Raw genomic sequence first — 13,869 nt, forward strand, 5'->3', positions numbered from 1 at the left:
TTTTCAAAGTATTTATCACTTCGTTGCTTAGCACACACAACAATAAACATGTAATACCAAATAAATAAATAATTTTACACATTAAGTGACAAATGTATATATTTTTAAAAAAAAAATGTCTAAATTACACAGTTTCCACATCACAAGAATACAATCATTGTTTAGAATCTTATAAATGCAATTCCCGAAATACTGTTTTCTGTTTAATACTTTTCACATTTACAAATTCCTTATTGCATCAGTGATTTTACGAGGGGCATCCAATAAGTTATCTACCTAGACAGGAAAGAATGCAGATAGACTCACCTGGTCATCACTGTTTTTCGATGTTGTCCCCATGGAGGTCTTTGCATCATCATCACGTTGTGGGCAGCGAAGAAATCCCTGAGAAAAAAATAGTCTTTGCCGTGGTCTGCAAACCACTGGGAAACAGCCTGTTGGACCTCGTTGTCCAACGAAAAACGTTATCCCCCCCGCAGGTGTTTCCACTGCATGGACTCGTGCTTGCTCTCAGGATCCCAGTGGTGGATGCAGGTTTCGTACTCTGTCACCAGGTGAGCCAGGAATTTGTCCATTGTTCGCGGCGTCACACAAATATTCTGCCACTGCGTTGCTCCGACTGACCTCAAATTGCGCAGTGGGGTTCTCCACAGTGGTCACGTGTCAGTATGCTCCGCCCCTCCTTTCCTACCTAGTTAAATAACTTATTGGACGCCCCTCGTATGTACACAAAAGAAAACTACATTTAAAAAAATACGTACAGCACCTCTATTGCAAATACTGAAATGAAATTACGTGTATTGCATAATTATGAACGGTAATCAGATCCATGGATACCACTAAATTCTTCTTTTAGAACCCACATGGTAACTGACGAAAGCTACAAACAAAAATGACAAGATTTAATAAGGAATATCATTAAAACTTAAAACGCAAACATACAATCAGATCTTATGCAAACCATGTAAGTTTGTACTTCTTTTAAGAAAGCGTAACGTTAGGAACAGAAAGCGTAACAACTATATGGATGTTATTTTCGCCACGGCCAAGTACAATGCTGGATAAAAAGTCTGTTTCTTTTGCTTTATGCTTCTTCGTTTTGTTTAGAATAAGGTTACGAATATTTAGTCCATATTTTGCTTCATACGCTGCCAAATTTACGACCAACTTTGGCTCACATGGCACAAAAACGTAATACTTAGTAAACAAAGAACGCACGTGTAGCAACACTGTACGTCAGAGACTGATGTGATTATTTACAGAAATTCGAAAACATTGAAGTTATCTTTCGAAATTATTTCTCTGAAAAACGCCCCTAAATACCATTGGCTGCTAAAAGTTAGACGGGCTTAACAAAGACTAGTGTCTTACGAAATTAACATCCCTATACTTCACCATGGGAAAAACATTCCTATACTTCACAATGGGAAAATATCCCTATATTCACCATGAGAAGAAATATCCCTATACTTCACCATGGGAAAATAAGATCCCTATACTTCACCATGGGAAAAACATCCCTGTACTTCACAATGGGAAGATATCCCTATATTCACCATGGGAAGAAACATCCCTATACTTCACCATGGGAAAATAACATCCCCATACTTCACCATGGGAAAATAACATCCCTAGTTCACCATGGGAAAAATATTCCTATACTTCACCATGGGAAAATAACATCCCTATACTTCACCAATACTGATGCACAAACACTATATACGTTATCTTCTGCAACTACTACAATAATATCGATATCTATACGACTATCCAACAAAATTCTCATTCGAATTAATATAAAAATACATCACTATTTTTTTTATTTTTCATTATAATGCTTATCAACAAAAATTGACAGTTCTATAAACATCTATGTATACATATTTAAAAAATATTACTCATATATAGAAATTAGAATGGCAGTGGATAGCTTTGTAGGTTATTAATACAAAATAATACCTGATAATTATTAATACAAAAACCGAATACAGCTCTTCGAGAACAGGGTCCCACTGTTGCTAACTCTCGTTTTTAGGAAAATAGTAAAATTCAAAAGTTGCTAAATTCCTATGTTGTTTGTTGTTAATTGTTATTTTTTATTCTTACGTCTCTAGTCAGAACCAGGGGTAAAAGTGCGGGGGAACGCCGTCCCCTCATTTCCCGAAAATAATTGTGGCGTCCCCCGCATTATATATATATAAAAAAATTACAATGGGCAAAGATAGGAACGGGGGAGGCGTGACGTCATGCGTCCCCCTAGATTTTCATATCTACTTTTACCCCTGGTCAGAACTATTACTGTTCTCAGCTCTCAGTTGTACAACAACGTACAGCCAGCGACAAAAGTTCTTCCCGTTTGGTAAAATTTATTTTGGGAACAGCGGTGGAACATACACAGTTTCATCGAGTTTCAAGATGGGACGTACAGAAAATTACGTTCTTTTTAATTTGTTGAAAACTGTACTCAAATTATTCTTCCATTCTGAAGTTATTTACGAAACTCATTTCATCAAGCGGAAAGAACTTTTGTCCCTGACTGTACTTTGTTGGTTGGAGTTTCAGAACCGAGTCTATACGAACCTTGGACCTAACGTTTAATTCTTCATCCCGGCGAAATTAAAATACCGCTAATTTTACAGTAATTATGTGATATTTTCAAAAAGATAAAAGATAATTAAAATATGGAACAAGAGTGCCCTAGACAATATTATTTTGCGTGAGGTACCGTTATCACAAGTCACCTAGTAGCTTTCCGTTTGCAGCCGCTTTAGAAACGCGAAAATAAAAGCCGATTTTCTAAATGGCTGCAAAATCGAAAGCAGATAAGTGAGTCGTGATGATAACGGTTTCTCATATAAAATAATATTGTCTAGGGCGCTCTTGTTCCACATTTCGATTATCTTTTATCTATTTGAAGATATCACATAATTACTGTAAAATTAGCGGTATTTTAATTTCGCCGCGATGAAGACTCTTAAGGAGGAATTAGATAGAACTACCAATGCGTTCAATGTTTTCCCATCGGGAATCTAAACCAAAACACCTGACCAAAGGCGCAAGCGCTACCCACTTGACTATCAGGAAGTCTCAAATCTCAGTTGTACTGCCCTTAATGAAAAGGTACTCAAAACAGGTTTGATGTAAGAAATAGGATCCTCATACAATAACTTGTCAACATTCAGCAGTAGACAGCAGTAGAAGTACAGCATTCCTGCGCACTAATATACAGGGTGTTAAAAAAAATGTGTCACAATATTTTGGGAACAGACTCTTCACATCAAAATAAGAAAAAAAGTCTATATGGACCTGTGCTCAAAAGTGGACCGTTTCCAAGATATAGGGTGTCGAAAACATGAAACAGGTGAACTTTAGAAGTTCATAGCTCCAATACAGAATGGGAAGTCGCTGTAGCCGTATCAATTTGGTAAAATGATTCAGCCTCTCAGAAATAAACACATTATAAATCATTTCTATGATTACGGATCAGACTTTTAAATCTGCAACTCATAGATCGGCACAAAACTATAGTTATTCAATATTACACATCAGATGTCATGTCCATAATTTATAATAGGTAGTACAATATTCATATTTTCTTTATTTTAGGAGAGCACAGCCGAGTCGCAATTGTATATTCAATAGTAATTCTACAGATATCGGTAACGCTGTTAATTGTTTATAATCCAATCAATTGTTGGCACACATTACAATTGTCTAATATAATAAGGTATGCATTTTTATAGGAGGGTGGATTGAAAAGTTCGTGGCCTGACTAGGAACGAAGCAATTATTTTATTTCCGTATACATTAGCTGTGTAACTATATCCATTGGTAGTCACTGTGTAAAACTTTATTTCTCTATTGTTTCAGGTGAGGAGTTTATAAGGCGCTAAGTCGGCGGAAGTAACGGAAGTTTGTGACATGAAGAAAATCGACCAGCACAATGCGCGCGTTCACATGTCCCTTGCATCCATGACAGAAATTCATTCCTGTGGGTTCGAACTGTTGCCGCACTCGCGCTATTCATCTGATCTGGCCCCCTCGGACTCTCACTTGTTTAAAAACCTTAAAAAGTTTTGGGGGGATCAGCGATTTCGTTCGGATGCAAAGGTGAAATGTGTTCTACTGGGATGTTTTGCAGGGCTCGAGGAATCATTTATTAGAAGTGATATAGAAGCGTTACCGGAGAAGTGGCTTCAATATATCTCGGTGGAGGGAAATTACGTGGAAAAATAAAATGTAATTTATCCAAATATTTTGTAATTTTGTAGATCAGGCCACGTGCTTTCCAATTCACCCTCATATAATTGTATAATAAAATACTTATTCACTGAAGTCTGCAATATTTCGTCTCCTCACCTTTCTGAGAACATCTTCAGACAGGTTTTTCATTCATTCAGATAGAATATCATTCAACTACCTCTTTTTACATACTTTTGATTGTTTCTTACTTTACGGTAAAGCAAACTTCCATTGTGGTACACAAGAAATAATACTAAATTTGTAGCTATCAAATCTTGAGTTAGGAAGCATTCTTACACTGAAAAAAAAAAAAAAAAATGTTGCCATATCTATAAATTGTAATAGTTTTGTTGGTCTTAGTCTATTACTGAACGTAGTTACAACTTTAACTAAACGTGATAGGCTAGAGATAAGAAAACTCTTACAAGTTCTATGTATTGTGACATTCGATACTTTTGAGAGTTTTCTCAAATAGATGCGAGAACAAAATATTGCAGCATGTTATAATCAACGCATTTCACGTAAATTATACTATTTTACTAAAAAATATATATATACATATAGGGTAATTTAGGAGGAATGTCACATAATTTGTGAGATGATTCTACCTGTGAAAATAAACCAAAAAAGTCTTCTGAACATGTGTCCGATTTTCGATCGTTACGGAACTTGAGCGGGATGAAGACTACACGAATGTATGAATGATTATAAAGACAAGTGTGAATATTACTTACTGAAGTGCTGTGTAGGCGCTGTAGTGGGCACAATAAGGGTGAGACAGATGACTGATCTATTCTACAAGAGGTGTTAGGTATGATTCATGACCTGGTGATACGGCCTGTATTCCTGCAAATCGCATGACAGCCGCAGCATACGCACATTTCCTGATAGAAGACTACCTGCACTTTTGGAAGACGTGACAGAGCAACTACGGCAAATGTGCCTGCAACATTGATTCATTGTACCAGAGAAGTATCCTAGTATCTGAACAACACATTTCCTCAACGGTTGATTGGCCGTGGCGGACCCATTAACTCGCCCAGATCACCCGACCTAATCTCATTAGACATCTGTTTATGGGGCTAATTAAATGCGGGGATGTGTACGCTACGAAGGTAGATGTTCGATGTGCAACACAACACACCCTCCAACGCGTTGACAAGTACATTGAGATGGGTGAGGGACGTTTTGAACACCTCTTGTAGGATGGATCAGTCACCTGTCCCACCATTATTCTAATATTTACACTTGTGTTCATAATCATTCATGAATGTAGTAGTCTTCAGCCGCTCATTTCGTAACGATCGAAATTCGGACACATGTTCATGGACATAAGATTTTTTCGGTTTGTTTTCAAATGTAGAATCACCTCACAAATTATGGGACATTCCTCCTGAAATACCCTGTATATGTATTACCTGTGAGATACGTCGAGACGTTTGAAATGCTGCATATTTTATTGATCTAATTCCTGTCAACGCAACGATTGTGTCTTGAACTGCTCTTTTTTAGTATTTGTTTCTCTTGTATGCGGGAGAAAGATTGCAATGTCCTCTCTTCCGCTAGCTGAACATGACCTAATGAAGTACGTTAGGTTTTGAAGTACGACTGTCTAAAACAGTTCTTCCTAAGACATTTTTTAGTGGGAAGTATTCTGGCAGGCAGCCTGAAAAGCAATCATCTCAGTTTATTTTCCTCCCCAAGGTAAATATTAGGAAAAAATAACCAGTAACATGTGTGCAGAGGTCTTAATAAACGCCTGCAGGGACATGGGTTTAGAGGAAAAACTAAATACATGGAAGTTCGTCGAGATCGTAATACGGCAAATTATGGATGCGTTAAAATATCAAATAATACTTTTGATGAAGTGGATACTTTCAAATATCTAGGATCAGTATTAACAGACGAAAACCATATTCACGAAGAAATTAAATGTCGACTAAAAGCAGGGAATTTGTGTTATTATTCAGTCCAAAATCTCTCATTGTCGCGAAATCTGTCGAGGAATTTAAAGCTTAAAATATATAAAACGATAATCATGCCTGTTCTGTATGGTTGCGAAACATGGTCGCTTACTCTGAGAGAAGAACGTAGACTGAAAGTATTTGAGAACAAGATCCTGAGACGAATATTCGGACCCAATAGGAACGGGAATGGAGAATGGCCGAAACTTCATAAAGAGGAACTACATAATTTATACGGTTTACCAAACATTCTTAGGGTCATCAAATGTAGGAGGCTCATGTGGGCAGGTCATGTAGCGAGAATTTAACAAAGTAGGAACATTTTCAAAGCTTAAACTGGAAGACCAATCGGAAAAAGATCATTAGGAAGACCTAGGTGCAGATGGGAGGACAATATTAAGATGGATCTCACAGAAATAGGCATACCGGATAATCGCTTCACGGGTCGCAATAAATTGAGGTCAATAGAAGAAATATCGCCATATTAATTAAATCTGAAATCTCGATATCTTAATCTAATTTCTTTGTATCAAAACTAAATATCGGAATAAAAAGTAGTCAGATTAACATATACCGTATATTTCTGAATCCAAGACGACGAATTCCCATTTTTCTAACAAAAAATATACCTATAGCACATACTGGGTATACTTTCAGAACTTACTATAAAACTACATAGGCAAGAAAGGTAAAAAAACAATACTAGAACTACGGGACAAATTACAGGTTCTAAGAACAAAAATCACGCGGTCTCAGTATTATCAGAATATCTAAGTGCACCCAAGGATACCATTAAACAAATTAACATTTTGCATAAATTTTCTCTGTCTATAGGAGAACTAGTACATGAATTCTATTTTATCAGGGCCTAAAATTATATCTAGATGAAGGTAGCTTAGATAAGCAATGGGCCTACATCACCAATTATTACAGGAAATAAGAAAATCCTGTACTTATCAATACTGCACCAAAATGTTCGTAGCAATCGACTAAGCGAAAGCCTCACAACGTATATCTAGTCAATATCAATGGTTATGGCAACACGGCTTGTTTGATAAAACAAATATGGTAGCCATCTTATGCTCATTGTATAGTGTTGTATATGGTTCAGTTATCTCATTTTAGAAGTGGACAGGGTTACAAATCTTTGCTTTTAAATGCTGAAGTTAACTTTTTTTCCCAGCATAATTACAACAGCAGTTCAAGAAATAATCCCGGAGTAATAATCTACTGGAAAGTTGGCATGAACTAGGCCAATAAAATACTGCAGCTTTTCCAAACGTTTCACGCGCCTTACATATAAACAAATTTTGATTACTATAGCAAGTACACAACACATTTTGATTTTTAATATAAATTATTTCGTCTATATTCATACCTTAACTATTATTATTCAATTACCCACAATATAAATTCGGTGAACACTTTTAGTCTTGGCGTGGTATCGCGTGTTAGTACCATAGTAAACAGGAAAAAATAAAATCTTTGACTTTAACGTCCCACCAGGGTGTCTATCGGTCACGAAAGTCACGAATGTCACAAAAAAGTCACGAAATCAGAAAACGGTCATGAAAGTCACGAAAAAGTCACGAAATTTAGCTTTTGGGTCATGATTTTTTTTTTAACTGTGCAAATGTAAGTACAGATTGGAAAATTTTGTTCTATAAAACATCAAAATTCATCACCAGAAAATGTCTATGGTCGGCTTTAGACCCTACCAAATCGCAAGCAAAGTACGTTTCTATCGCATGGATGAAAATTCGGCCTAATTCGCACCTGAATTCGCTATTGAAAATGTTAGGAAATTTTATGATTTGGTAAAGGAAAAGGTCACGAAAAAGTCACGAAATTTCATTGTGGAATTTTAGTAGACACCCTGCCCACGTTTATGCCCGTTAGACTAAGGGAGACAATGATTAAAGCATGGGAATGTTAATGGAAGAATTGGTGGAATGAGAAAGTGGAAGAAATGGGCCGAGAAAACTCACGAGCACGATGTTGTCCACCAAAAAATTATTTGACCGGGGTTCGAACCCGGGACTCCACGTACCAGAGATAAGCGCTCTACCACTGAACCACCGTGCCTCCCCCCATAGTAAACAGAAATCACAAACATAATACGTACAGCTCACAGATGACGAGAAAAGCCCTAAAACAGGGGTAGCGGGAAAAGGTCAACGACACGGTCAAGTCCATTTGCAGTTTTTGAGGTGTGGTCAATACTTAGATGTCGTCTGCCATTCCGGGTAGTTATATGTGTGCTATTCCATGGTGTCATTTGAAACCCCCTTATGAAAAGTGGGCGAGCCCATTCCTACGTCACACTACTTGTGCTAGGGTTCTTCTCGTCATCTGTGAGCTGTATATCAAACTCAACTTATTACTTATAAGACTCAGAACCATGATATTGGGTGATATGACATTGCAACACAAATGATGTCTGTACACCTAAACCACAGATTTCGCACTGTAAAGCTGCTCTACCGGTGTGATATGCAAAATGGCTTTCGAATATTTTTTCATTTGAAATGAATTTTCCGCAGATAGTGCACTTGAAATAATCCCCTGTTTTTACCCTCCATAACTCTAAAGATTTACTACACATGCAGTGCAACTCTGATTGGGATGTTGGAAAGTACCTGTTGTTACAAATTTTTTTCCGACATAGTTTGCACTTCTGGGTGCCGGAGGATTCATAGCTGGAGGAAATTCGCCTGTAATACTTGAAATGAACCTGCGAATGTCGAACAACTTCACCAATGGTTTTAAAGCTTGCACTACAGCTTCTGCAATTAAAGTTGTCTTCATCACTAACATTTTCTTCCAACTTTTTAAATATTTCTTCAAATGTGCTTAAAGTGTTCGTAGTGTTAGAATCGTCTGAAGATCCTCCATCAAGACTACTTCTATTACTCCGAGTATCAACACTGTATCTTGAATTAATAGTATCAGGTGTGCCATAAGGTGTTCTGAATGATTTCATCTGTTCCGATCTTCCATTGAAGTTACATATATTTATCGAAGCTCCATCACTTTTCCTGATATTGCTAATTTGACTAAGATGTATGTCTACTGCCGGAGTATTAACTATGTTCTTGTCGGAATATTTACTACCATCTGCAGCATTTGTAAAACTGTTCTTATTGGAATACTGTTGAGAAAGAACACTATTCGTACTAATAGTCTCGGGTGGATGACTGTTGATACTTTTGGGGTAAGCACTGTGTTTGTTCGCCGTCCAAGGATTAATACTGTCTTCTAGTAAACTCGTTAGGGATAAATTAGTAGGATTTTGATTTGACACTGATGGAGGTCCGTCCCGTTCTAAAGCTTCTACTATACAGTGCGTGATTTTTCTATCATATTCACTGAAAATTTCACTTGCTGCATTCCTTGATAAGGAATCTCCAGCAACAAAATCACGTGAGAACCTGAAAAATAAATAAAACTATTACTCAGCAAGAAATAGTAAAACATCATGAGAAATTAGTTCATGCGATCTTGCTTGATGGGTTCTACTTGTTTACACATATGAAATACAAGGTTTATCCCAAAAGTAAAGCGTCAGATTTTTTTTCAGTGTTTATTTATCAGATTGATACAATCACTGAAAAATCTTCAAAGTATGACCCTCTTGCATCAATATGTATTTGCCGGCGAGATTTGCATGCGTCGTATGTCCCGTGAAGTCCTCAAAGGGGATGTTGTTTAAAAGCCTTGTTGCAGTCGTTTTGATGTTGTGAATGGTGTCCAAGTGATGTCCTTTTTGGGATTTTTTCTTTTCACTTTCGGAAACAGAAAGTTTGGTGGAGCCAAGTCGAGACTGTAGAGAGGATGCGGAACCGTTGTAATCACGATCTGCGTCAGGAAGTCACACGTCAGGAGTAGTTGGTTATGCTGATGACATAGCGATAGTGTTGTCGGCATCTTCAAGACACGGAGTAGAAAGAAAGGGAAATATAATACTAGAAAAGCTACAAAAATGGTGTTCAACAAATAATTTAACTCTTTCCGGAACAAAAACAAAGTATACAATTTTTGGACAGAAAATTCAAAGAGGTCCTATTCTCAAGATATCCAACAAAAAGGTAGACAGAGTTAAAGAGTTTAAGTACCTGGGAGTATGGATAGATGAAAAATTAAATTACGGAAAACATATAAAGGAGATTACGAATAAGAGCAAAAAAGTAGCACACAAATTACTAACAATAGCAAGAAGGGACTACCAAATCCCTAAGAGGATATTGCAAACTTACAACAAAACAGTGATCATGCCAGTACTTAGCTATTGTGCCAATGTCGGGTGCCACAGACTTTTGATGAACATAGAACTAAGACAAACAATAAATCGGACACAAAGAGGGGTACTTATAATAACCCTAAATGTAATAAAAACCATGTCAACGGAGGCTCTACAGGTACTGGCTCTGAAAGAACCAATACATTTCCAGGTACTAAGACAGGCCTATAAAATGTGGACGAAAAATAACGAAAATACAAAAATTTTAGAAATACTAGGACAAATTCCAAATAACGAAACAGAGTTAGATAAAATTATTGAAAGGAAATGGCAACGGGAATGAAAAAACTCAAGTAAAGGACAGAAACTAAAAGAATACATACCGACGATACAAATAAGGGAAGAGATGCCAAACCTAAATAAGGAGACCATGGAGACACTTTCTGGCCATGGACCATTTTAAGTCACATTTATACAGGATCACAATAGAAGAAAATCAGACATGTATCTGCGGAATGGCCCAGACATCCGAACATGTAACATGGACTTGTGTACACTTTATAACTAGAGAAGATATAATAAATATCAGAGACGAACTCAAAAATGAAACATGGGAAAACATCAGACAGGATAAAGTAAAGCTACAGAAGTTACAAGAATTGACAAAACACGTAGTGGGAAACATGTGGAATAGAAGAACTGAAAACAGAAGAAGGAGAGAACGGAACAGAAACTAGTTTTAGAGAAAAATATAACATACAGAATTCTGTTTACAAATAATAAATACATTTTATAAAATTCTTGGAATGAAAACCGGAATAGGAAGACGCTACTCTTGTTTTGTGTTTAGTGTTTAGTGTCAGTACTAGTGTCATATTGTTAATTGTGTGTCTTAAATGTGAATGTTTGGTGCGATCTCAAGAAATAAACAAAATAATAACATAAAAAGAAGTAATAAAAGACAGGAAAAACTCAGAAGAAATTTGTACAAACCAATATTTGTTTCGCACTTTCTCTCTTGTTGTTATAATGTTATTAATGTATATTCTTTTTAATTTACTTTCAGGTGGCGGTAGAGGAAGCAGCCCAAAGTAGTGCAATGAAAATTTTAATGAATGACAAATGATAAAAAAAAAAGAAAATTTATCTTATATATATTTGTAATATTCTTTTACAGGTTTGTCCGTTTTTGTAAAAAAAGAAAATAATAATAATAATAAAAATGAAAATAATAAAAAAGATACATTAAAGGGCATGGTTTAAAGTATTAGATGCCATGCTAGAAAAATATGCCTCACCTCAATCTGCTGAGGAATAATAGCTGAAAAAAAGAGATACACGAAAATAAAAGTAGAGAGAGAAAATAAAGGCAGAGGTAAAGTTGCGACTGCCCTATAATAAGTCCAAAAGTAATTGGCAACGGCAGGGGAATGTAGAGGCCTTAAAACAAAAACAAGAAGAAAAAAACGTCATAGGTAGTGTGGGTGGGAGCGTTGTCATGGTGAAGCTTCCACGAATCCTTGATCTCGCTCCTGACGCCGTTAATCCTTTGCGGATTTCCATGTAAAATTTGGAGCTGACAGTGCGCCCAGGTGGTACAAACTCAGAATGGACCACCCCTTTGGAATCAAAGAAAGACAAAGACCATACCTTTGATGAGACAGATCTTCGAATATTACCCTACAATGAAAAGGAAGAATGCTGAATGGCCCACGGCGCAGTTTGCTAGCCCCAAAATGGACAAGAATGAACAAATCAATGATGGCAGGGTGGAATATCTTATGCAAGCAACAACTTAAATTTGTTCAGGCGGAAACAGATTAACCTTTGTATCCTCTCCAATTCCGATAGTTTCGGCGGCATTGCACTACTGCAGACAAATTAGTCTTGATTCTGGCAGAGGAAGCAATGTACATTCTTTTGCTATGGCCCATACCAACAAATATTAAAGGTGCATCGAACATGTTCACATGTATCCTGAACAATCTTCTTTGTATTTTATATATTAATTAATACCACTTGTTCAATGTCAACTACCGAAATTGTTTACCTTCCTTAATATAATCGTTAGAATTTCCGTCAAATTAGATACAAAATTTCAGAAAGTTACATTCCGGTTTCAAAAATAGCTAATAGCTATTGAAACCCGCATTTTTTTTTTTTTTTTTCATTAGGATCTTATTTGGCACGTTCTTACAAATAATTTTATGTTGGAATGACGAAAAGGAACATCCATGCGAAAGTTAAGGAACATATCGTCGTATGAGAACCAGAGAAACATAACTCCATTTTCGTAGGTTTACAGGAGAGAGAGAGAGAGAAAAAAATATTTTTTCAAACAAATATTGTTTTAATAAGATGGTAAACACATTATTGCATAGCAGACAAGTCAACTTCAAGAACACTCAGAAAACACGAAGTGGGGCTTTCAGAATTATGTTCGTAATCCAAGTAAACAAAAATTCCATTCTAGGAATTACGTTCCTTTGATTCTCATACTACGATATCAGGGACACCAAACGAGGTGATCTATCATCCTCTGGTTTCTCTACTGTAGATATTTGCAGCAGTCAGACCTCAATACAACGATGTCAAGGTTTTATACTGAGGCACTTAATTGATAGACGGGCGAGTTTTCCAATCATTTTTGATCAGGACCAAAAACCATACCTTGAACTAGGACAGGAACTTACGAAAAAAAAAAAAAAAAAAAAAAAAAGAGCATTACACAAGCCAAAAAATTACGAATGTATTCTTAACTAAAGCTTCGTTTTTTTCTCAATTTTGGTTACATTTATTAGATATCAAAATTTCTAATCAAGACTGAAGTCAAGTCAATAACATGTAGCTGTTTAGAATAATTTAGTTTGGACGTAACCTGTATCATTCTAATCTTCAACTGTAGTACATCTTTTTAAAATGTTTTACTCTTAAATGAAGAATACGAAAAAGTTGAATTCAATAGAACAATAACAAATAGGCTTTTAGTTTCTATTCACCAATCTTATTACACAACAAATACTCTTTTTGAGTGGGTTTAAATGTTGAAATTTAAATAAATTTATGTCGATGTACGTATATCACGAAATCATGAGTCTGTTGGGCGATTCACGATCGTCAATAGAGTATTTGTTATTTGCAATCTTACCTTGAGATACATACCAAATGATTTGCATTACCATACACTAAGAAGAGAAGGAAATCTCAAAAACTTTCAAACTTATCCCACGTCTTTTATTCTACAGGTAGACAAATAGGATTTCATAAATCGTATTTTTAATGTAGCAACGGGTTTTTTTCTTCCTTCAGAAATGAAAATGAAATGAAATCTTTGAGTTTTACGTCCCACGGTTATGCTGGTTAGGATTGTGAGTTTAACGTCCCGTTCAGCAGTGAGGCTATATGAGACGTGGACCTACTGAT

At 36.3% G+C, this 13,869-nt stretch overlaps 1 protein-coding gene across 3 annotated transcripts in view; it reads right to left on the minus strand.

Annotated features, from left to right (window-relative positions):
• Positions 1–13,869, minus strand: part of LOC145680189 (uncharacterized) — an 85,323-nt gene continuing 71,454 nt past the window's right edge. Inside the window, exons 4-5 of one of the 3 annotated variants that reach the window (XM_081750436.1) lie at positions 8,846–9,637; positions 15–4,540 (exon numbers count right to left, since the gene is read on the minus strand). In XM_081750436.1, coding sequence (XP_081606562.1) covers positions 4,453–4,540; positions 8,846–9,637 — 880 coding nt within the window. In that variant the 3' untranslated portion in view covers positions 15–4,452. Of the gene's footprint in view, positions 9,638–13,869 lie in introns of all 3 variants that reach the window. The other 2 variants (XM_081750437.1, XM_081750435.1) reach the window with 2 other exon arrangements.

This window comes from Thermobia domestica, chromosome 3, assembly GCF_964235325.1.
Source record: "Thermobia domestica chromosome 3, izTheDome1.hap1.1, whole genome shotgun sequence".
Taxonomy (NCBI): domain Eukaryota; kingdom Metazoa; phylum Arthropoda; class Insecta; order Zygentoma; family Lepismatidae; genus Thermobia; species Thermobia domestica.